We start from the raw sequence: 23956 nt of genomic DNA on the forward strand, positions 1-23956 counted from the left end.
GGCGAAGGTGTATTATCCAAGGAGGTGGAGACGAAACAGCAGGTCACCCACGTCACATCTGGTCTACTATTATCCCAAGTATAAAAGATGCTCTTCTTTGATTATTAGCACAAGTTGATGTCATCAACATATGAAGCTGTAATTAACTTACTTGCTCATTTGAATTAAACCTTTTAAGCGTTAAAAAGACTAAAATGTCTTTACTTTTATTTATTTATTTATTTATTATCAAAGATATTCTGAAGCTTTTTAGACATAATGTCATTAATAAAAGTAGCTTTTAAAAAAATCATACCACATTTGACAAGCTAAATGGGTAAAGAATTTTTTGTGCCCTTATTTACAGTTGAAGGCGTGTGCTAAAATGCTTCCAACTCCGGACCTTAGCACCTTGGAACAACAATAACTTGGTCCCGGAGGAAGAGAGCCAAGGATGGCCAAAAACCATGCACCACTTGGCTAGCATTGTGCTTAGCAGCGGATTGACCTTTGATCTTACCTATACACTTCGACATTGTTCCTTTACATCATTTTCTGACTCTAATTCTGTACAAGAAGCAGGATCTTATCAGTCTCCGTTTCCACCAAGGGCCGGCAAGATGGTGCTTTGGTGCATCCATGGCTTCAAAAGTGGAGACACCCTTTGATACAACTGCCCCTGCAGTTTTCCCCCTCACCGTATCTTACACTTGGTACCTAAGAATATAAGTATTCACAGAAACGTGGTGGTAGCTGTGAAGAACACTACGCCTCCAAGCTTGTTCCAGGTAAGGTGCTTTTCTCTGGCTCAAAATTTGGATTGCTTCATTGTAGACTTTCAGGTGAGTTCACCACCAAAACTTCTTGTCCGTGCATGCTGCTCGATGGAACATGTTCCTGCAAAACCTTCACGTCTATTAGCAATTATTTCCATAATACTAGATAAAAAATACTCAAGAGACAGGAATGAATGGAGCAAACATGTGCATTTTAAACGTTATCTCACACAGTCTAGGACAGAGAATTAGACGTATACACGTAAAAGGCCACAGATATCATAATACAAGTTTGCTTAGTAAATACTCATACTAAAAAAATGAAAAATTAGTGAATTCCATAATCCACATAAAATGAACAAAAGACTAGCAATGAGAGTATTGGAACGAAAGAAATTACAAGTCATAAAAATGGGTGGTCTAATAAATTGGTTTCCACCAATGCAAGATCTGAGATTGATCAATACAACAAGAGCTGTTGTTTTCACGATTCGAACCCTGGTCACCCAGAACATAAAGGAGCAAACCTCACCATACATCATTCATCATTCAAAAAAATCAATTTCAGAAAATTGATCCCAACCTCAAGAAACACAATGAAAGATTTAATCACATTTAGAACCATTTGAAATCATCTTACTAATCTGGTAATTTCAGCCATTAACCATGAGATTCAATGAAAAAGAAAACTAAAGAAACGTCAAAAAGATAAAAATGTGAAATTGGAGTTGAGTTTTTCTTTCCATGCTTAACTGCATAAATATGCGTACAATTACTATATCTGAAGAAGACTGATGGTGCAAACAATTCATATGCAGTTAAAAGCAAACCATTAATTTTAGCCTTTGCATGTGCACGATCAGATATCTTGCAGATTATCACAATAGTACAATTTGCTGTGTATTCAGCACTATATATTGCATGCGAAAAAATAAACACAAAAAGGCACATTTGGTATTAGGGTCCAGAACATCGACTTCAATTCATCAAAAAGATTATGGTGAGCCCTAACAATCTCGTATGCTAACATAAGAATTATTAAATAGTGGCATTTAACCTTCACCAGCAGAGATAACAAATCTGAAATGCCTGCCAAACCATTTTCAATGCCAGATTTTATACGTCCAGCATGTTAGACTGCTTTCCCATATAACTCTCAGGAACTGTTTGGTCTCTTACCTGATCACCAGCCTCTGCTCCCTCAAAATAAAAAAGAATAGGTCGGCATCTCTTATCCTCATTCATCAAACTTGAGTTCTGGAAGTGGGTAACTAGTGCTGATCTACCCTGGATTCGTGCATATGCCAGAGAAGCAACCTTCTCACTGTTAAACTTCTCCCACTTCTTTCCATTGAAAGCCTGAACATGTATTCAGAAGGTTATTGAAGATAACCAACTCATATAATTTTGGATATTTAGTAGGCCTACTTTACACTTTCCATATACTTCCTCGGCAACCTATAAGCATTTTAGATAGTAGTCCTAACTAGAAGTGTGCCAGCAAATAGGGAACAGAATGCAACCTTGTAAAAGGAGATTATGGGTGACGGAGACACCATGTTTATAAATGCATAACCCACATTGCATTTATTCTGCACACATAAGAGTCAACATTTAGTTTAGTTTAAGAAGGCATTGTTATCAAAACCACTGCATTAAATTTTGTGCAAATCACCTTAAAATCAATTGGCAAGTACAGAAAGTCATAAGTGCCTTTGTGAGATTCATCTATTGCAGCTAAAAGCATCTTTGAGGTGTACCTAAGGAATAATTAAAAGCCCAATTTAGTTTATGATTCTGAATGCATGATAGAAAGCACAGTATTCTAATATTTTTTAAAATATACTTATTTGGAATGTTTTTTATCATTATCGTCGTCCGAGTGTCTTCCCCCTTAATAATTTTGTCCAGATCAAGCTGATATTGCTGTTTGTTATATGTTAGATTCCAGTGGTTTTCAACTTGCCGACTGCGGTACTGATCAACTAGACTATCAATGCCTACGGAACTTAGTCCAGGATATGGAGCATTGCCAAAGAGCGTAGGCCCAAATCTTGGAGCAGGCATCATCCTCATATTGGTTGCATTATTAGCTGGCATGCTTCCTGATAAGATGCCTTGATTCACTGTGAACAGAGGAGTCATATTCATAACTGAAGTCCCATCATTTCCATTAGATCGAATATTTCCAAATGCAAACTTGTTCATGAGGGAAATCTCTGGTGACTCAGGAAAATACCCATACTGACTCTCAAAAGGAACAACAGATGGAGCTGACCCAACATGATGGGGATGCTGATTGTGAGATGATCCCATGAATGAGCCATGGTAGCTTGAGTAGAGAAAGCCTTTCCCTTGCCCTTGTCCATTTGACATGAAAGATATTCCTGTAGCTCCTGACTGCCTGGTGAAAGACTCTGGTTTTTCCATGTACGAAGTTGAATTACCCCAGAGAAATTGTGGGCCAGTCAGAGTCCCAACACCAGAAGACTTTGTAGTAGTAGGACCAAAAGAAGTTAAATTTCCAGGAGCTGTGGTCACCATTCCACAACTATGATCTGGGAAGGAGTGGGAATGCTGATACCCACGATGTAATAGACTGCTACTAGAGATTACATGGTCAGCATGATTGACCCTATTTTGGTCCTTGCCAATAGGTGCAATCTTGGCAGATGATATCATCGAAGGAAGTACAGAACCCGATGCAGTCAAATGATTACTCCCAATAGGGCTACTTGCTAACCCACTGGGGGACTTACTGAGAACTTGTAGTGGACTGTTATCATTTGCACTATAGTGTGCCCATGGACCTGTCATTCAAAGAGGCATCCAATTCAACTCATAAAAAGGACAAATTACAAATACAGGCTAAGAGTTCTAAAGAGAAATAAGGATAACACTGCCAGATATCAACGGTGCATACTAGCAACTATACCTGGAGGTGAATTGGTAACAGGTGAACCCCCATGATGCCAATAAGCTCCACTTTCATCTTGTTCTAATTCATGAGTCAGTTGTTGCATTAAGCTGTTTAGAAGATTGAGCTTTGAGCATTTCAGTAGAAGAATAAGAATTCCAAAGAGAATTTTGACTGTAAAAACCATCCATCACAGTAGGCAAATAGAAAATAACACAAACTATCAACTTGAGGTAGAAGACAAATTTTGTTGTCAAACTTCAAATGACATCACCATCAGAAGTTAAACTGATTTGTCTAGAGTAACTAGTCACCAAAAGATTTACAAGAATGTAAACAATTTGCATATAGGAAATAATGGTATATGACCATATGCTTTGTCAGTGCTTCTTAGTACAACTAGCGATATTGTGAGTAAATGTAATCATACGAAAATCCAGCCTAGACAAAATCAGAATCCTTAATAACAGATCTCCACCTTCTTCCAGGTCCATATATTACCAAGAAAATAATCCTGTAGCCTTCTAAAAGCACAAAAGACCCACTCTTTTATGTATAATGATGGCTCTGAGTTATTTTCATGCTCAAATAAAGAGGAATATAAATATCGGACGAGGGTCCATTCAGGACATCAAATTTAAGTGGTAAACTAACTCGTTCATGACAGCACACAGCTTCTCTGACTCTAGTTTTAATGAGAGAATATTTCTGATAAACTGAGAGAAGCAAACTTCATAGTCCCAAGGTGAAAGTCACCCACTCATGACGTGAAGATCTACATCAAACCCACATTTTGAACTACTTCAAGATTGTTACAGTCAAAGGGCAAAATAGCTTTACCGCTCACCAAATGGGTACTTGAAAATAATTCCTATTGAACAAAGTTGATGAAGATTTAGCCAATACACCACCTAATTACCATGACGGTGGATATTTATTCTATCATTGCTTTTATTTATCCAGATGCTCAGAACATTAATGGTGTTCTAAATTCCTTTACTAGAGGTACCATGTCATGATAACAGTTGAATTAATAAATATTAGCCAACAATTGGTGCTTCATTCTGAACCAAATTTTGGAAAAGATAAAGTTTGTGATCAGATCTATTAGAATATCTCAACTTATCTCCATCGTCCAACCACCACAAATGCAATTCAATTCAAAGAAATAATTTGTGGTATCCATGTCCCTAGAACATCTAATCACCATCAGGTAGTAGGCACGCAGTGACCATCCAGAGTGCAACACGTGCAGCTCATGCAAGTCACAGTATAATATTATGCCAATTTGATAGAGACTCATTAGATGTACATATGTAAGTCTGGGCAGCTTCCAGCCTCAACCACTTGGCTAGCAGAATGGGCCTTCTCTACTGGAACTACAGGTTTTTAATTCAGGCCCATCACATGTCATCCTGTGAACAAAATCTAGTTTTACATTGTTGAATTTTTTGATACACAATAAAAACTATTTACATATATATGTTCAATGATTCAAACCTTTGTCGATACCAGTTTCGATACTACTGGATTGGTACAGTACCAGTATATTACACAGTATGCCAACTCATCCATCTGGCAACATTAAATAAAATTATAAAAAATAAAAATGATGACTGAACTGGTATCAAGCTATATGTTTCAATAATGGTACTCTGTCAAATAGGAAAATAACAGTCCATAACAATTGGTATGATTGAGAATTGAATTCTTACTTATATACAAACATACAATCATTAAGCAAAAGACAAGCTTAACTCCATGGTCCCTATTTGTCCAAAACATTAGGATGAAAAGTAAGATAAAAAAATTTATAAACTATAAATCTAAAATACTTAGTTATTCTTTGATTAATTACAAAGACCATACATTGAACTCAGTTGCATGATAGCTAATCTGGATTATTTAGCAGTTCAAGTAGGTTACAAATGCCTCCATACATGCTCATCTTTACAAATACAAGAATGGTCATTTATAGTACATAACGCTGATAGATTTGTATATCATAGATGATAGAACACCTAAATTAGTCCAGAAATTCATCACCACTTGAAGAAGTATACCAATTCCAAAGATGACTTCTCTAAACAAGAAAAAACACAGTGCTTTTACCGTTTCCAGAAAACTCAAACATATTGTTGCTTAGTTACAGACCACAATAAGAAATTAGAAAATAACTGATGTTTCAAAGTTTCTTTCCTAATGAAAAGGGCAATCCTAGTGGACAAGGATATTGTTAATATGGAACTTAGGAAGGGTCAATACACAGTGTTATCTTTGCAAGCAAACAGGCTGTTCTTATGACTCGAAACCCTAGTCACCAAGTCACAAAGAGGCTTACTCTATGACTCAGAATGTCAAACATAAAGATTCAGAACACATGATCTTTAATAAGGAGCAACCACAAAAAGATTGGAATATCGTTAACAGAAAATCACGATTGAGACTGTTTCCTCATGCATGTCAAGCTTTTAAGTTAAAAGCATGAAACTAGAAGTTTATATAAGTTCGTAGAACTTATATAAACTAAAGATTTTAAGCTACTAGTGCTATTAAAGAAAGAGCAGCTATAGACTGTAATGGTATTTCTCTTCCAAGGTAAAGAATATACAAAAATTAAAATCATGTACATACTTCCTACGAGCTCCCCCAGGGCGGCTAGGTTCTAGCTTTATTCGTTTGCCAGCAATGTCACTCATGTTCAATGACCGAAGGGCAGCTTCTGCTGCTCTGACATCATAGAACTCAATAAATTTGTGGTGCCGCTTGTGAGGAGTTTCCCTTATCTGCCTCACAGTAACCAACATTTGTGCACAGGACTCAGAGGCTAGTAACCTTATGGGAAAATTAATTTCTGGGAAAAAATTCATAAGAAAAAATCTCCCACCTCTTTAACTTCCCCATATGCCCCAAAAATTTGCCTAAGATCATCATTAGAAACTGAAGAATCCAAATTAAATATCACAAGAGTTCCTTGGTTCATATCTTTTTCTGTTGGGTTATCCTGAAAATTAAAGAGACAACAAACGAGCAATGGAAAATAAAAAGTGTTACAGATACTAAAATAAATTGAGAAAGTATCTGTAATCAGACCTTTGGAATAGAAAAATGGATGTCAAGCTTTCTACGTCTCAAGGGCTTGTTCTGTAAAGCACGCATGGCAGTTCGTGCAGATCGAATATCATAGTAAGATATCATCACAAATCCCCTGTGTTTGCATGCAGTATAAAGACTTCGGATGGCCCCATATTGCTTAAATGAGACAGAAACAGTATGATGTCAGAAAAATGACCAGAAAATATTAAAAGAAATTAATAGGCAAGAAAAATTTTATGTTATAGAAGAATATTTCATACAAGGCCATAAAACTAGCATACTCACAAAATCGGCCAAATAACTGGCATTGTGCATGAAAGCAGACAGCAGCATCGCAATGCAGAGAGTCGTCAGTTGAGCAGAAAAAAAGGGAGTGCACACTAGTTTTATCATTGTAACATATCATGACTAAAAATAAAAATTTATATAAAAATTATTTTATCATAATTTAAAACCTAGTAATTCATCCTAGCTTAACAAGTGCATTGTGTCATAACAAAATCATATATAGTTTTCTAACAAATTGTAGTATGTATAATTCCTCTTAGGTGTTATGATAAATCATCTTAGACTAGATATTCCTTGTATATGAATTTGACATGTTAATTTATAAGGTTGATGCCAGCTCGAAAGCAAGTCATAAATTTCTGCTTAAATGCTTTATGAAGCTTTCTCAATCTTGAGTTATGCTCTGTAGTGGAACCAATCACTGGCAAGAAAAAGCTTGAAGATGATAATGCTGACAACTGCAAAAATAATAAATCACCTGGTGTGCTACATCATGCCAGCTGTTCTAAGTGTAAGGAGTACCCAGTACATCTGCATGATAGACAAAAAATCTGGCATCCAACAGCATAGGAGGGTACATGACTTCTGATCCTTTAAAAGAATGCACTATGTTACAGGATTCTTCAATTATTTGTGCAAACATGAAAGGAAGAGAGAAAACTGCCGTTCATAGATAAGTTCTTCCTTCAAACCACATAGTGACATAAAACACTACACTGCACTTCAACCTAAACTTAAAGCTCTCTGGTCTGTCTTCCTATCTTCTATTGATACAATATGTTTACCTAAATAAAGTTCATTTGTTTCTGTCACTGATGCTTCCAACCGTCAGTAAAAGCTCTGGCAGAGTCCTACTCACAGCACCTTTGGATGAAAGGCCACACAGCTCATAAAACTATTGTGGCCATTACTAACATCAAAGTATGGATTTATGGATCAAGCACTAGGATTTGTAAGCTTCCAAATTGTCTCAATGAACTTCTGGTATCATCCAAGGAATCTCCAACTGAGTTACACTCACATATAGGTTAGATAGGCTTAACATTTTAGTTTTCAGAGGTTTTCTTCCTTAACCAGCATGTGAGGTGTTATCAACTATCAAGGCATGAGACTATAATGGAGTAAACCCATATATCCGTTCTCTTCTACAATTCTTTTGCTCTATATTTTCAATTTCAGAACCTTTTGTCTTCTCTTTTTCCAAGCAAGAGTTGATTTGGAATCCTCATCTCTTCTGCAGCCCCTAAATCATAATGATAAAGAGTCCATAAAGAATTTCAACTTCATCTTAAGTAAGGTTCAGCTGAAATGGTAGAAGGATAAGTATTATCCGATCAATCAATGTGAAGATCAAAATCAACATTAGACATAATTAAACTCCAAAAAAAGAAAAAATGTATGTTGTCATATAATAGATCATAACTAGTTTTAACATGATTTGTTGAATAGGTAAGGTATATATATTCACACAGGAAATCGTGAATTGACTTCTCACCATGCCAACAAAATTATTTTCTATATGTGATTATCAAGGTTTTTCACTGCATTTCAACAATCAAAAACCGCCTACAGTTATTAGAAATAGCTACAAGGATACGGACAAGAAATATAGCCTTTACAATGAAAAATCAGATGCAAGGGGTAAAATATTTTCCTCCAATCACTTAATTCTGTTGGACTAGGACATATATACTTAATCATTTTATTGATACATTTGCTTGCACAAAGATAATGAACATTCAGTATTAGTAAGTCTCTGTCAGCATGGATAACCAGAACAGGGAACTCCTCGAATATCAGAGAAGGAAGTTCAGTAGCACTGGTGATGATATTCAACAATGTACTAAAGGCCTATGAGACAATGAAGCAGCTACTAAGAAGATAGAGTAAACAAATATTCCACAAAAACAAAATATCCAAGCAATGAGCTACTTTGTTTGATGATTCTCTGTGATAACTTCTACCAACCAACCCAAATATCCCAAAAGAAAAACTTCAACAGCGATGCTAAGAAGCCTAAAATATTATAAGACCAACAATTTATCTTTTATTATGTTCAAGTATATCAATATGGAAAATCAGTATAGCTGAAGTGTTGCTGACACACAGAAAAAGTGCTTCCAGATGGGTGCCACTAGAACAATCAGGAAACTTATTTAGTAAAATGATAAATAAGAACATTTTTCTTAACATTGTGCATGATATTCATCAAATGCAATTTACCAGTGCTTGCAGCTCAGAATTAAGGTATGTATAGGCTTAAGAAGGAAAACAGTAACATAATTATAGTATAAAACTACCTCAAAGAGTGACAGCAGTTCAGAATCTTCAACATTGCTGTTGATATTCCGCACAAACAAAGTTCTTGAAGGATGCTCTCCATATGGGTGCTCTCCTGAAATAGGCCCAACACCATTGTGAAGACTGTGCTGATTAGTCCCGTTGCCTAAAAAACCATCAGAGATGCTTGCCTTTGCTATACCAACTGTGATGCTCTCCGTAGAATCAGAATCCAATTCCATACCCCCTAAACTGCCAAAAAGGTCATACTCTTCCAACTCATCAACTTGACTAGGCAATCCACTGAGGTCAAAATCATTCATTATGCCAGACAAAAGTGCTTCTTCATCATCAGGTAACAAAAGCCCAGTTCCTTGAAGGTTGAGATCATCCACAGAGACCTTACCTTCTACATCTTTGCTTGGCTTCTTCGAGTTAAAAGATGCATCAACTGTGGATTGAACACCACCCAATGCATTTGCAAAGTTCACTGAATGACATACAGCATTCATAAAAGACAAATAATCAACTTAACAGAAACTGGCAGCTAGTTATCGAACATCAAATACAGAAGCATACATTTATCACGTCGAAGACCCGGCAATGAGCTAGAAAAGAGGCTAGCATCACTTGATCCATAAAGCACGTTGGAATGAATTTCCCAAGCATCATTGGCCTTCTTTAGGTTTTTCAGTAATTGGATATTTGAAGAACCTGTGATTAGGGTCAGACATAAATATACAAACGATTTCCGATGAAATAAATTACTCACACCAAGTTGGGCAAGATGGTGTTCATTACAACTTACGTATTGGAACTGGATTCTCCGAAGTTTGCTCCATTGTACTTCCTCTACAATATCATAAAGAAAGGCAGGTTGTACGAGAAGCAGAACATAAAGGGAAAAGGTTTGCACTGTAGACAGTCAAGAGAAGAGAGAATGATGTGGCACAGCTCTTATGGTACATATAGAACAATTAAGGGACAATAAAAAACAACCAACTTCTGATGGTTTACTTCAACATATGGATATTTCATTGTTCTTTCATGAAAGGCTTATAAGATCCTTGTGATGTAAGAGTTTCAATAAACTTGAAACAATACACTAGCTAACTAATGCAACACCACCAAATAATTATCCACGCACGACATCATGTGACTGTTTCTCTAACTCCACAGACCCACGTACCACAAATTGAAATTCCAACGTCCCGTAAAGAGCAATGGCAATGAACTATGACGACGAAAAAAGATCAAATCCACCAGATAAATAGAGTAGATGAAGGTGCAGAGAAAACAGAACATATGTTGACAATCTGCCCCAGCATTTCTCATTCATGGACCCCAAAAATCATAGTACGATATTATTCATACAATCAGAAACAACTAGGAAGATTCATCTAAGAAACGTGGAAAATCTGAAAGATGACAGTTCAAATAAAACTAAGTTCTACGTAGCGACACAAATATGCACCAAATAACAAAAGAAAAATCCGTAAAAATGCCCTAATGTATCCCTATTTCAGCACTCGAGCAACAAAATATTCAATTTTCCACCATATCACGACCAAGAATCCAAGAAAAAGATATTTCCATCACGGAACTAAGACAGAACGGCCCCTTACCAAGCGAAACAACTCGGATTCGCATCGGGGACGCCCTAAACTCCCCGGAGACAAGAACCAACGCCCGCAGTGCACTCCCGCCGAACTCGAACCAGATTACCCAACAAAATCACTCGAGGACCCACGACGACCCGACCCGACCAGACCGGCCGAAATCACGAGCACAATCCAAGAAAGAGAGCCCATTGTCCCTCACCTTCTAACTCCATTGCCGCTCGGTACCGGGTACGCCTTCTCTCTCTCTCTCACTCTCTCTCCGGCACACAAAAGAGGCAGACGGTGCGATGATTGGAGAACGATCGCGAGAGGATTTTTATGTTCGTATTCGTCGTCTGTTTCGATTGTTTAGGGATTCAACGGTATTCGAATGGGATTTGGCGTCCGTCGACGTCGCCGAACCCTTTCGCTCGGCCTAATCGTGCGTGGGCTCGATGTGATGAACAGCGTAAACAGGAGAGCATTGTGACATGGAGAGTGCACGGGATCCCCGGATCAACAATGTCGAGTTGGGTGGTTGTTTCGCGCTGTACTGACACATCGGTTGTGGATGATGTAATGTGGTTTCCCTCCTCTAATAATTCTAACAATAATAATAATAATAATATTATTATTATTATTATATATTAATGCTGGTGGTGATTGAGTTGATAGTTATTTAATAGATCTGATACATCATTATTTTATTATTTTAAATATTTCTTTCTCTTACTATAGTACTGTGTAGTACTGTTACAGTATTACATTGTAGCATTGTAGCACGGTCCATCCGGTAGCGAGTGGTTCGTGTACCGATATATTATCGGACCGATACGTACCGCCCATATCGAACGGTACAATTCAAAATTATATACCATGATTTAAACTTTATTTATTTCATGGCACCACAACCAACCATCAACAAAGAAAATATTGTACGAAGAATGTTGGATTTGATAGCCTATATTTAATAGGTTGCATATCATAGGCTTCATTATTAGCCCCCAAAGTATTAGAACTTGTGTTTAGTTGTTACAACAATTTGAATGCGTGTTGGTCCACATTTCAATGTTATTATCTCCTCCCTCGTGGATAAGAATAAGTTCTTATTATCGTACTTTTGTGATATCTTCGAGTCAAAATTAATTAATATTAAGTTAAATTTTTCTTTGATTTTCAAAATTTAGGATTTGGAATTGTCGATTCTAAAATTATCGATTTTGAAATCGAAACTATCTATTCCGTATACTAATTTAATATGCTTTAACAACTAATGCAGTATTAATACTGATTTAGGAATCGATTTTTTTTATTATTAATACAAATTATTAAAATGTATTGAAAAATGAAAGATGGTTTTTTCTTTGCTGACACTAATGAGCTCCACAGAATCAGAGAGACTCCAAACATTCTTCCCCTGTATTTAATCCTTTGTAAATAATTAGGATGAAATAAACCATTAGTGCCTAAAATGGTTGATAAGAGAGAGAGAGAGAGAGAGAGAGGGGTGGGTCTAAGAACAGTGGAGACTTCGTCGTTAAGCTTGGAGCTGACATAAGGTCGAGCTGTTCATCGTTCACCCGAGCCACATCGTTCGGAAGTGGAAAACGAGGGGTGTCCACCTTGAAAAGCCCGAACCCTTTTTCGCGTCGGGAAGGATTCATTTAATGGGAACACACCCTCGCATGGCCCCCACTCGAACCCATCGCCACCTCTTTCGCCCTCGCCTTCTCCGTCGCGACCAAACTCGGCGAGTCCGTAGGCCTCACTCCTCTCTCTCTCTCTCTCTCTCTCTCTGCGACCTAACAATTAACGACGACAAGCTGAGTGCGTGTCTTTCTTTATAGACACCGCAACGCAGAATAGCCTCCTTTTTCCTTTTCCTAAAGTGGATTAACCGTCCCCCGTACCACCCGCGACGGCGGTCGGCGAGGGGCCAGAGAAATGGGTCCCACTCACACGGCATGTGGGACCCACCTTTCATCCACAAAATACCGTGCTCCCTGTCCGTGTCTGCCCATGCTTTAGGACGAAAGATACATACCATCCGACTTTGGGCACCCGACTGATTACGCTGCACGGATTGGATGTAGCGGTGGAGCCCATCTTCTTCTCCAATCAACTTCCCTCAGCTTCTACTTTTAAATTTATCACCGAAATGCTCTGCGCACACCCCCCCGAATACCCGACGCTCACCCACCGGTCTTCCCCACGAAACAGCCTCTTACGGGTCTGGGTTGGTAAAATTCTACCACGTTCGCGTGTCTTTACCGCAACTTGGCTTTATTTAATCACGCTTTTAAAACCCGTTGCCCTGTTACCTTTTCCTACCTGCCTGATGATTGGCTGGAAGAGAGGAGTTCCCGTGGACCGCAGTCCAATCATCGGCCGATAAGATTCGACGAAGGCAGGCAAAGCCCACACCGGGACAGAGTAGCAGCGTCCGTTCTTTCTCTCTGTCGGCGTCCCTGTCCGTCTCTGCGCGGCTCTGGTCACCGTCGAGGCCGCTCCGTGTTCTTCCTCTTCCTCTGGGCAAATCCCTCGCTGTTTCTCTCGCTAGGAAGGGACCTGACCGTGGCGGCGTACTTGCTCTGGTCGCCGCGGTGCCGCTGAATCCGAGCGGGCGGCTGTGCTACCTGGTGTATGATCGTGCCGGCCGCAAACGCCGTCGTCGTTCAGTCGAGGGCTCGGTGAGCCGTGGAGGAGCAGGTGGGTGAGGCGGAGTGCATGAGGGATTTGGCCGCTTTGTTTCTGAACTCGCCTTTAATCTGGGTGCGGGGTCGGAAGGAGGAGAAGGGAAAAGAAGATCCGAGAGTAATAAAAGGACTTGGGACACCAGAAGTTGCAGTGAAAACAGCACGGGAAGGTCAAGCTTTCTTAATCTTCACTGTATACTTAAATTTAACAAACAAATTTGAGTTCGTAGGTTTGTGAATTAGAAATTGATACAATCTTAGTGGTTGTTTAAGTCATACGCATGTCTTCTCCTTGCTTTCGCATCGTTCCAATCGTTTCATCCTACTGCTCGTGAGATGGCAAAATATCACCGCGCTTCGATATTAACATCAAATGCATCTCTCGATTTCTTTGTTGCGTTATTTTGTGTTTTATGAATAAGACATGGAGACTTTCTTGAGTAAATAACTTGGAACGTTATGTTGTTTTTCCCCCCCAAGCTTCCTTCACCGTGTAATCTTTTCCTCATGTTTCTCATCTACACTTCTGATTCGACAGGATTTAGCTCCTATGCAAGCCGATGACATGCTTTTTTTTTATTTGTTTCAGTAAAATATCTATCTTGCTATTGAATTTTGCACCTTTTCTTTTTGCCCGTTTTCATTGAAAAATAGAGTTGAGAGCTCAACAGTGGAGGCCAGGGTACCTTTATCCTGATTATTTTTCTTATACTTTAATGTCTTTAACTTTCTTGTTGAATAAAATTACGTAAACAAAAAGGAAGAAGCTTTTTAGCATCATGGTGGTGCCGCTTTTATTGCTCTTGCCTTTTAAAAAACGTGCTTCTGTTTCCTCAGATGTTTTCTTTATAACAGGAATATGTGAGATATTGTAGTTATCAATGATTGTGCTCTTTGTGTTTGTTCCAAACATTCTGTCATTCCTAGCAACTTATGCTATATTCTTTACTTTTTATCTTAAGTTCCAGCTTTTAACTGGATGAATAAATGGTTTTGACTTTGTTGGGTCTGGGGATTAATTATTGTCTTCTTGTTAGCTATTATCTTTGGGAATTATTTGTACTAAGTGATTTCTTATTTGTTTAACATTGTTACTTCTTTTCGCATGATCAGTAGTGATTGCTTTTGATATAACTTAGCAGTCACCTTGTTGATTGTGAAATGGTATTAGCCAACACAAGGAAACATAAAATTGCCTCCAAGAAACATGTTTGTGCCTAGTGACACTGTCTACTCATCTTAGAAATGGTAAATTTTCAGATATAGCCTATTGAAGTTCATTAAGGAAGTTTGATAATCCAAATATATGAACTTCCATCATGTGTTGTTTTTCTCAAAAATGAAGAAAAATATCTTCTGATCTTGAAAGATTTCATTCTTTCTATCAGTCTTAAGAAAAAACGATTGGATTCGTACTCTCTTTTTATATTCAATTATACATTATTAAAAGTATTGAGAAATATTCTTTAGGAATCCTATAAATCTGGTTGAGGCAACTTAGGAAAACCTTAACATGCTATCATTATAGTGTCCATAGTTAATACATGGTCTAAAGGCAATCATATTTGCAAATATACTTGGGTATTTCACTTGATTTCCATAGGGATAGTGAAAAGTTGGTCTGAGATATGGATCCAAGGATGATAGACTATATTTGGATTTTTCTGGAAGATTATCTAAGATTTGTACGTAATTTACATGTTGTGAACATTGTTCTTGTGTACATGTACTGTAAATTGGTGCTCGTGGCTTTTGAGATGATCATGGTTCTAATTTAGAATACTTATTGTGGAATAATTTTTTTCCCCATTCTGTTGTAGTTTCCAGGAATCTAGATTTTATCAAGCTAGCATCAAGAAAGTAACTGCAAACAAAATCCACCATTGACCAATTATGCATGATTCAGCTATAGCTTCAATTAGGTTTGTAATGAGTCAAATATATGTCTGGTGGTGAAACCTTGTTGACCATGTCCTTGACCCCCTGTTATTGCAATTATCACTCTACAGAATAAATTAGAGATGGACTTCTTTCCGGACTATGGGGATTTCAACAGGTACATAGTTCAGGAGGTCATAGGTAAAGGGAGTTATGGACTTGTGTGTTCTGCCATTGATACACATAATGGTGAAAAAGTTGCCATCAAGAAGATCCATGATGTCTTTGAGCACATTTCTGATGCTGCTAGGATTCTTCGTGAGATTAAGCTTGTTAGGCTTCTAAGACATCCTGACATTGTGGACATCAAACACATCATGTTGCCTCCATCAAGAAAGGACTTCAGAGACATTTATGTCGTCTTTGAGCTGATGGAGTCAGATCTTCACCAAGTCATAAAGGTCAATGATGACTTAACGTGGGAGCACTACAAATTTTTTCTTTATCAACTGCTTCGTGCACTCAAATATATCCACACTGGTAATTCCTATTGCATGAATTAATTCATTACAACTTTTGGTATGCTTTTCTGGTATAATTTTCTTATCTTAAATTATGTACTGATCTAGAAATGTTCATGCTTGTTTGACATTGTTCACCGGTACTCTTGACCCTTATTCGGAAGAACTTCATAATGAAAATTGGGATCTTCAAGATAGTCTCATGAGGAGAGATTTATGTAGTGAATCATGTCCATACAGAAAATTCAAGCCAGGCCATTGTTAAAATTTATTCACCTTATTAAGAAGTATGCATCTAGGTTCATTTTGTTTTTCAATTTCTAGTTTGTAAAACACAAATACTTTGAAGTTTGAAGTATTTTCCATAATTGAACATGTGTTGGATTCGTTGGTAGTTGTTTTATCTCATATTTTAGATAATAATTAAAATATTATATACTTTTAAGATAGAGATACTTGCATAGACGTTTTTTGGGAACTTTCTTTTTCTTAATTAGCTAAATTTGACTCGTTCATGTCAATTCATGAATCCTAATAAAACCGGTGTAGTTGGAAAGGTACAAAGAAGAACAGGAGATGAGAAGAAAGACTCAGGGAAGAAAGGAGGATAGCAAGGCCATAAATCTTAACCTTCAAACTTTTCATAGATCCAACTACTTCTCTCCATCAGTCACAGTGGGAGTCCTCAAACAGAAAGGGCCTAAATAAGTTTTTTTTTTTAATATCTTTGGATCATTCAATTGAAGATTTTGCAAATCTGGATTGTTCTGGAATATCATATTTTTATTTGTGCTGCTTTTCTATACCCAACAACCTTCCGTATTAGCATTTATCTGAAGACTATAAGCATGATTTAGTTTTTGTTGATTTACTTGGCTGAAGTTTCTGATCAAAACGAATGCCTGCTGTGATAGAATGACTGATTTTGCTGCAACTTCTCATGTCCTGATTTGGACCCTTGGAGGCATGTTATGTCAAAACTTTGTTACTAGCCGAGCCCGAGCATCAACATATAAGAAGTACAGGTGTTGTTTCTCAAAATCTCACTTAAAAGTAAGACTCAGATTTGCATCAAAACAGTCCAGATACAACAAATCTGGGCCCTTACTAGAAAATAAGCAGCTACTTTAAATAATCCTTAAGATAGAAAAAAACAAATCTAGAAGAAGTTGAGACTAAATCTAACTAAAAGAAGAAAGTACCAGATTCTTGCATCCGTCATCAATCCATTCGCTAATGGGATTAGTTATGTTAACCCATCTATGATCTATACCGAGTAGACCTAACCTAAAGATGCTAATATCATGTCAGGTTCTTGTTTGGTTGACATTTAAGCCGACTACCAATACCCCTATAATCCACCCATAGGTGGTCGGCCATTTGGTTGACTAATACCACTAAATTGAACATCAATATTGTGATTAGCTTTCTTGGTTTGCGGCAAGATTATTTCTTTGCTTAGTTTTAGTTCTTTAGAAACTAAGCGGTGTTTAATGGGACTGATATCCGGTTGATGGTCTTGCATATTTTCTTTTGTGTGGCCTTTACTAGTTAGATTTTGCTCTATATCTATCACTATTTGATAGAAGAGCTCAGAAGACAATAACGGTGATGAGTGCTGTAGTATGTACGATATTGTTTAGGCAGTTAAATATGTCAGTTGTAGTTTGATTATAGTAGTAATATGGAAATAAATAAAAGCGTAATTATGTGGAAGCTTGCAACTTAAGTAAAATTAGAAGCTCTGAGACACTTCTGTAATACTGGAATTTGTCAAAGGATATCTTTTATTAGAATGATGAATTTGGATTATACAATAATTTCTTCATGTGTTGCACAGTAAGAGTTATATAGTTATAACATTAGTTACAATGTTCTCTGGACTATTTCATGTTAGTCCTAAGCTGATGATGAAATCTTGTTGTACCAGTTCCCAGTATACGGTGGCAGCAATATAGGAAAACCCTGAAATTTCTATGTCTATTTCTTTGTTTGTGTTTTTTTTAAGGATTTTGTTTCCCTAGGGATGTTGCACAGCTTATTTCGTGCCATATGATATTATGTCTTTTTATAACTGTTCTGTTTCTTTTTTATAATAATCAAATTACCTGTGATAAACATGAATCTTCTGAAAATGAAAAGTTCCTTAAAATCCTTGAGGGTTTCTTGGAACCTCGAATTCATTATTATCATTCATTCATATTAATCATATGCTATTTAACATATTATGCAGTCATGAATTTCAGATATTTGCCTTATCTGATGATGCCCGGGTAATTTTATGATTGCAGCTAATGTTTATCACCGAGATCTTAAACCAAAGAACATACTGGCAAATGCAAACTGCAAACTCAAAATATGTGATTTTGGTTTAGCAAGAGTTGCATTCAATGACACACCAACGACTTTATTCTGGACGGTATGTCAAGAAAGCTAAGGAATTTTCTATCTCATAAACTTGTCTTTCTGTGAGGTTCAAAATTGAAAGGATTGTATATTTTTATAATGTTTCATGATAATTAATCTCAAAAGGCACCAACATTTTTTGCAGGATTATGTTGCAACCAGATGGTACAGAGCTCCTGAGCTATGTGGATCATTTTACTCCAAGGTATTGGTTTTTTTGTAGGCTATGTTGCTTATTACACTGTTTCCTTTATTTAAAAATGCATTCTTAATAAAATAGTTTACCTCTAAAGTTCTAGTGTATTCTTATTCATGTCATAGACCACATGTTTTCAGTATTACGATTAGTATGTACATTAGTTGGATGTGACAAACTAATGAATATTGAAGTAGAAAATTTACAATTTATTCATACATTTATCTTTGTGTAGTTAATATACAATAGTGCATATATGTTCACACATAATTATGTGCATGCACATGGACATATACATATATTTATAAAAACATGTTTGTATAAATTATATATGAACGAGGTTGTGTGTGCAAATGTATCATTCAGACTAATCAAGGTTTTATGTAATCAGTGATTTAAAAAGGTGCTCGGGCACTTGCCTAGGCACTCGGGCGAAGTGAGGCGAGACCCGAATGCTAGTTTAATGGCTAGGCCCGAGCCAAGGCGCCAGGCGCTTCAAGCGAGTGCCTGGTTTAAACCAGGCGACCGATCGCAGCAGCAACACCGGAGGGAGGCAGCGAGCGCCCGATTAGTTGGTTCGATTGAACCAACTAACGCACACATATCAGCCCCCCCTCCTTGCGACTTCCCTTAACCCATTGCCCGATTCCATTGCCTCTCTCTGCTGTCGTTGCCTCTCTCTGTTATCACTACTGTTGTCGCTGCTCTCTGCTGCCACTGTCGCTGCCTCTCTTTGCTACCGTTGGCTCTCTCCACTATCACTACTCTCCGTTGCCGTTGCTCTCTACTACCGCCCGCTGCTGTTGCTCTCAGAAAGCAGCCTCCTGTTCGCGACTTAGTTCTCACCGTGACTCAGCTCTTACCTTGGTCTCCTTTTCACACTCTACTCTTCTCTACTACTGTTAACAATAGAGAATATTTTAAAATATTAAAATATTAAAATATTAAAAAAAAATATATTTTTTTTAATGTTTTAGAGTGCCTTGGGCGTTTTGGGACCTTGGCACCTTTTAGTGCCTAGCACTTTTTAAATCACTCCATGTAATTAGATAATCGATACTTATCATCATTAGTTATACTGTTTCAGAACCTTATAGCTGAAAAATAAGTTTGTCATAGAGGACCTTTACTGATAAATTGGTTGAGAGCAATTGCACAATGTTTAATTTAACAACAAAATATATGTTAAGCTCCAAATCTAAAAAGTTGCATTACCCATTGAATTCTAATTTAGAAATGTTTTAAGTGCAGCGATTATATTGGATGAGACCAATCTTCCTAAAATTGTGATCGGTTGTAGGATCTAGGATTTCCTCATTCAAGTCAGCTGAAGCCTGAATCATATTAAAAAATATTTGTAGTACCTTGAGGAATATTTTTAATACCTTATTGTAATTTCATTGTTATAATTATAGCTTTAACTTCGGTCTGATGACCATTGACTTTGTTTTTATAAATTAGTTTCTGTAACGACAAGTTTAATAGTTTCCAGTAATTAGAAACAGAATTTTTGTTCAGGAAGGATGTTTGTACCCTTCTGTAGCTGACATAGCTTAGCTTTCAGGTACTTGACTGTACTATGGGCAACATTTTATTTACATTGGTACTGCTTTTGTCATCTAGGTATAGTATATCACAGTTTTTATGGTTTTGCAGTATACCCCAGCTATTGATATATGGAGCATCGGATGCATATTTGCTGAGCTCCTGACTGGAAAACCACTTTTCCCTGGTAAAAATGTGGTTCACCAGCTGGATTTGATGACTGATCTTCTAGGGACGCCTTCTTTTGATACCATTTCTCGGGTATGGTTATCCATTATATGAATTTGTATGAAAAACTGTCATTATTATGTTTAAGTGAACAATGCAGTTATGCATTCATTTGGTTCTCGCTGATTCCAGGTGCGTAATGAGAAGGCAAGGAGATATTTAAGCAGTATGAGAAAAAAACAACCAGTGCCCTTTTCACAAAAGTTTCTAAATGCTGACCCTTTAGCTCTTAAATTGTTAGAAAGGCTTTTGGCATTCGACCCAAAGGATAGGCCATCAGCTGAGGAGGTATGTCCATTGAGTTGTTTTACATATGCTGTCAGACCCTAATTTTCTTTTTTTTGTTCTTTTGGTCAACTTCAAATTTATTACAATGAAACTTATTCTTTATGGATATCCTGAATATCAGTTACCTAATGAGTTTAAAATTCCGCATTTAATTTATCAGGCATTAGCTGACCCTTATTTTAATGGCCTGGCTAAATTGGAAAGAGAACCCTCATGTCAGCCAATCCCAAAGATGGAGTTTGAGTTTGAGCGGCGCAAAGTGTCAAAGGAGGACATTAGGGAACTTATCTTTCAAGAAATATTGGAATATCATCCGCAGCTTCTCAAAGAGTATATCAATGAAACTGAAGGAGTAAACTTCCATTATCCAAGGTACTAACTTATATTGCATATTTATATTTTTCTCATGCATATTGTGCAGCTTTCTGCATCACCTCTATTGTGCAGTGCTGTTGATCAAATAAGGGAGCAATTTGCCCACCTTGAGGAAAATGGTGGTAAAACCAAACCAGTATTTCCATTTGATAGGAAGCATGTTTCTCTCCCACGGTAATTCATCTATCATCTTTTTTGGTTTTAACGCATCTTCTTTGTCATAAGACTTAGATGAATGTTTCTTATGTAATTTGTGTGAAAATTGTGCATGCATGCATAACGATGCAAAAGGCCTGACGATCCTACCATTTTATTCAAAGGACAAGATAGGAAGAATATTTGAGTACTAAGGTGTTTTCTAGACCTGAATCTGATCCCATTGTGCAGAGGATGCACAGAATTTTGTTGGTTCTGAGTTAAAATGGTCGTTTTCAGATAGATTATATTGGTATAATAGCTTGAAAAGGTATTGAAGTATCAAGTAGATGTTGAATAAAGGCAATTTAAGAGAAAATATATGAAAGTTGTAGATCCTTGCCAATCAAAAATTTTGTTTGCACCCAATATATTTGCATTCTCTCTTTCCAACATGACTTGTATTGAATGGCTTAAATAGAACACTTTTATTCTTCTATTAGTATTTTAAAGTTTTAAACAGTAACAAATAGATAGGATAGGCATTTCATTAGGTTTTCCTCTTTTCTTCGTGGGGGGGCCAACTAAATAATAAAAAGTGACAATCGAGTATTCTGGAGCAATGCATTCTTTCTCACGGTACTTCTGTTTTGAACTATAACCTTTCCATTTCCAAAAATTTATAAATGGTTACTTTAGTATGTGTGCAGCCACTATCAATGTTAAATGATCAGCAAATTGTAAAGGTTCATGCGCTACATTTAAGATCAAGAATATTAATAATGACAAATGGATCTTTCAGTAAGATGTATTGTTGATATAAAATCTTCAAACTAAGTGGTCAAATAAATCATAGGTCTTGGTCTCTCTGATTAGATGTATAAAAGCTTAGAATTAAGTGTTATACATTTATGGTCAGTTAGTAGATGCCATCAAATACCTGCATACAAGCCACTCTCATGTAGGTTTCTGGTTGCAAGCCTCATGAGTGCTTGGTAAACGTCAAATATTGGAAGTCATGGGGACTGTTTCCTGGATCAATAGAAAACCTAATTCCAGGAATGATCAGGTCATTTTGGTGCCATCCGATCTCTGGATCATCCGAATTCGGGCATCAGATCTGCTGGATCAACTGTCAGATTGAAAATTTTTGACAAAAAAAAAAGAGTAACTGAAGAATTCAGGTAATATAAATGAAAAAAGAATATAGGAAGTATTAAGAAAAATCTAAGGTATAAGTTCTGGGGAGTGGCGAGCTTGAGTCCTTTGAGTTTTAGGTATTGCATACAACCTCCGGATCCCTACCACTAATATCCTTCATTAATACTAGGCTCCTAGTGTCTTTAGCCAAATCAACAGAAACCAATTAGGTTCAACTTGAATTCGTTGAAATCAGTTTGGATTGACTGATTCCATTGATATCAGTTGGGGTATGACCAGCCTCATCCTATTGTTGGAGTTAATTGATCTGACAATTGAGTTTTTGAGAATAGGAAGGTCTGATACTGATCCAGATCAGTTGGTACTGATCATAATTGATTTTCAAAACTTGGCATATGGAAGCCTTTACGATCAATGTTTGTGATTATCAAAAACTTTGATCCTTGCTTTGCCATCTTAAAATCATATAAAGGTAATAGGGAATCAACATTTTTGGCTGGACAGCTCCGCTGATCCCGCATATACTGTTGTTGTGTCAATCACAAATCGTATTGAATCTTTTGGTGACTTTTCCTTGCTTTTGTAGATCGACCGTGGTGTGTTCTACTGCCATTCCTCCAAAGGAGTTTTGGGCATCATCCAAGAGAAGGCAATTCATAGATGATACATCCGAAAAGCCTGGAGAAACTGGATCTTTGCCTGTCAATTTAGCAAGCACCTCACAGTTGCCTCAGGGAATTCCATTTGGTACTACATATCTCATCAACAAACTACTATAATTTATTTCTTCAAGTAAAATGTCATTCATAGTCAATTATTTTGTTTAATCTTTATTGACAAACCACACTGGTTTTCCGATTTCAGCTAAACATGGGAGAGTGGTGGGTCCTAAGGCGCCAAGGAGGCTGGCAAGAAATCATGGCCTTCCACCACAGCCTGTCCCTTCTAATGTTTCCACAGAGCCTCCGACAATCCAGCATGGTCAGAAAGGAGGAATTCAGCAGTGGCAGAGAGGGTCCTGATGGACAGACACCACATAGATCCATGCAGTCTGGCGTAGCTATGAATGCAAGAATCCTCTTTTGCATCTTGTTGGTTGATTCATCTAGAATGACCATGAACATTTGCTGCCTCCAAAACCTGCATACGATGTGATCTGCTGCCGCTAATATGGGTGTTTAGTGCCGAGCAATTTTGCATGGCAAGGATAAATTATGTGCTAAAAATATGTTACGCAGTTGTAATTTCTGTCATTACTCTTCCAAGGCAGTTGATGAGGGATGATGCGATGAGAGAGAGAGAGAGAGAGAGAAGATAGTGCTTATTGAGAAAAAAGAGGTTGACAACGCCAGGGTGAAAGCTAAGAGTTACATGCTATTCCATTATGCCCCTTCTTTTAAGTGTTCTACTTCCATAACATTGGTAGCTTTTGTGTAACAAATGTACTATTTGCTTTCTAGTTATTTGGCGGCTTTTGTTTTTACTCTTCTAATCTGGTCATCGACCTGCGTTTGACGCCGTTTAAACAGGATGTTAATTTTGCACTGCTAAATCATGTTCATGGATATACCAAAACTCGGGCATCAGGTT

The 23956-nt window shown here is 37.3% G+C and overlaps 2 protein-coding genes across 6 annotated transcripts; one reads left to right on the forward strand and one right to left on the reverse strand.

Moving 5' to 3' along the window:
- Window positions 1–237: 237 nt before the first annotated feature.
- On the reverse strand, window positions 238–11474 carry LOC135585787 (protein MEI2-like 2). 4 transcript variants are annotated; one of them, XM_065115017.1, is made up of 13 exons: window positions 11158–11474; window positions 10145–10251; window positions 9916–10050; window positions 9357–9826; window positions 6766–6924; window positions 6560–6676; window positions 6307–6458; window positions 3691–3782; window positions 2602–3565; window positions 2431–2515; window positions 2279–2347; window positions 1935–2114; window positions 238–876 (listed from the first exon to the last, which is right to left on the reverse strand). In XM_065115017.1, the coding sequence occupies exons 2-13, from the start codon at window positions 10176–10178 to the stop codon at window positions 805–807; spliced, it is 2529 nt and encodes an 842-aa protein (XP_064971089.1). In that variant the 5' UTR covers window positions 10179–10251; window positions 11158–11474; the 3' UTR covers window positions 238–804. The 4 variants fall into 4 exon arrangements, with proteins under 4 accessions (XP_064971089.1, XP_064971095.1, XP_064971080.1 ...); XM_065115023.1 differs by having other exon boundaries at window positions 10145–10188; window positions 10962–11474; XM_065115008.1 differs by having other exon boundaries at window positions 10962–11474.
- A 1819-nt stretch (window positions 11475–13293) lies between these two features.
- On the forward strand, window positions 13294–23849 carry LOC135615936 (mitogen-activated protein kinase 10-like). 2 transcript variants are annotated; one of them, XM_065115040.1, is made up of 10 exons: window positions 13665–13803; window positions 15643–16051; window positions 18324–18451; window positions 18584–18643; window positions 20291–20440; window positions 20540–20695; window positions 20856–21067; window positions 21143–21244; window positions 22953–23113; window positions 23231–23849. In XM_065115040.1, the coding sequence occupies exons 2-10, from the start codon at window positions 15655–15657 to the stop codon at window positions 23386–23388; spliced, it is 1524 nt and encodes a 507-aa protein (XP_064971112.1). In that variant the 5' UTR covers window positions 13665–13803; window positions 15643–15654; the 3' UTR covers window positions 23389–23849. The 2 variants fall into 2 exon arrangements, with proteins under 2 accessions (XP_064971116.1, XP_064971112.1); XM_065115044.1 differs by lacking the exon at window positions 15643–16051 and having other exon boundaries at window positions 13294–13803.
- The last annotated feature ends 107 nt before the right edge of the window (window positions 23850–23956 follow it).

The sequence above is a fragment of the Musa acuminata genome, chromosome BXJ1-3 (genome assembly GCF_036884655.1).
Source record: "Musa acuminata AAA Group cultivar baxijiao chromosome BXJ1-3, Cavendish_Baxijiao_AAA, whole genome shotgun sequence".
Classification (NCBI taxonomy): domain Eukaryota; kingdom Viridiplantae; phylum Streptophyta; class Magnoliopsida; order Zingiberales; family Musaceae; genus Musa; species Musa acuminata.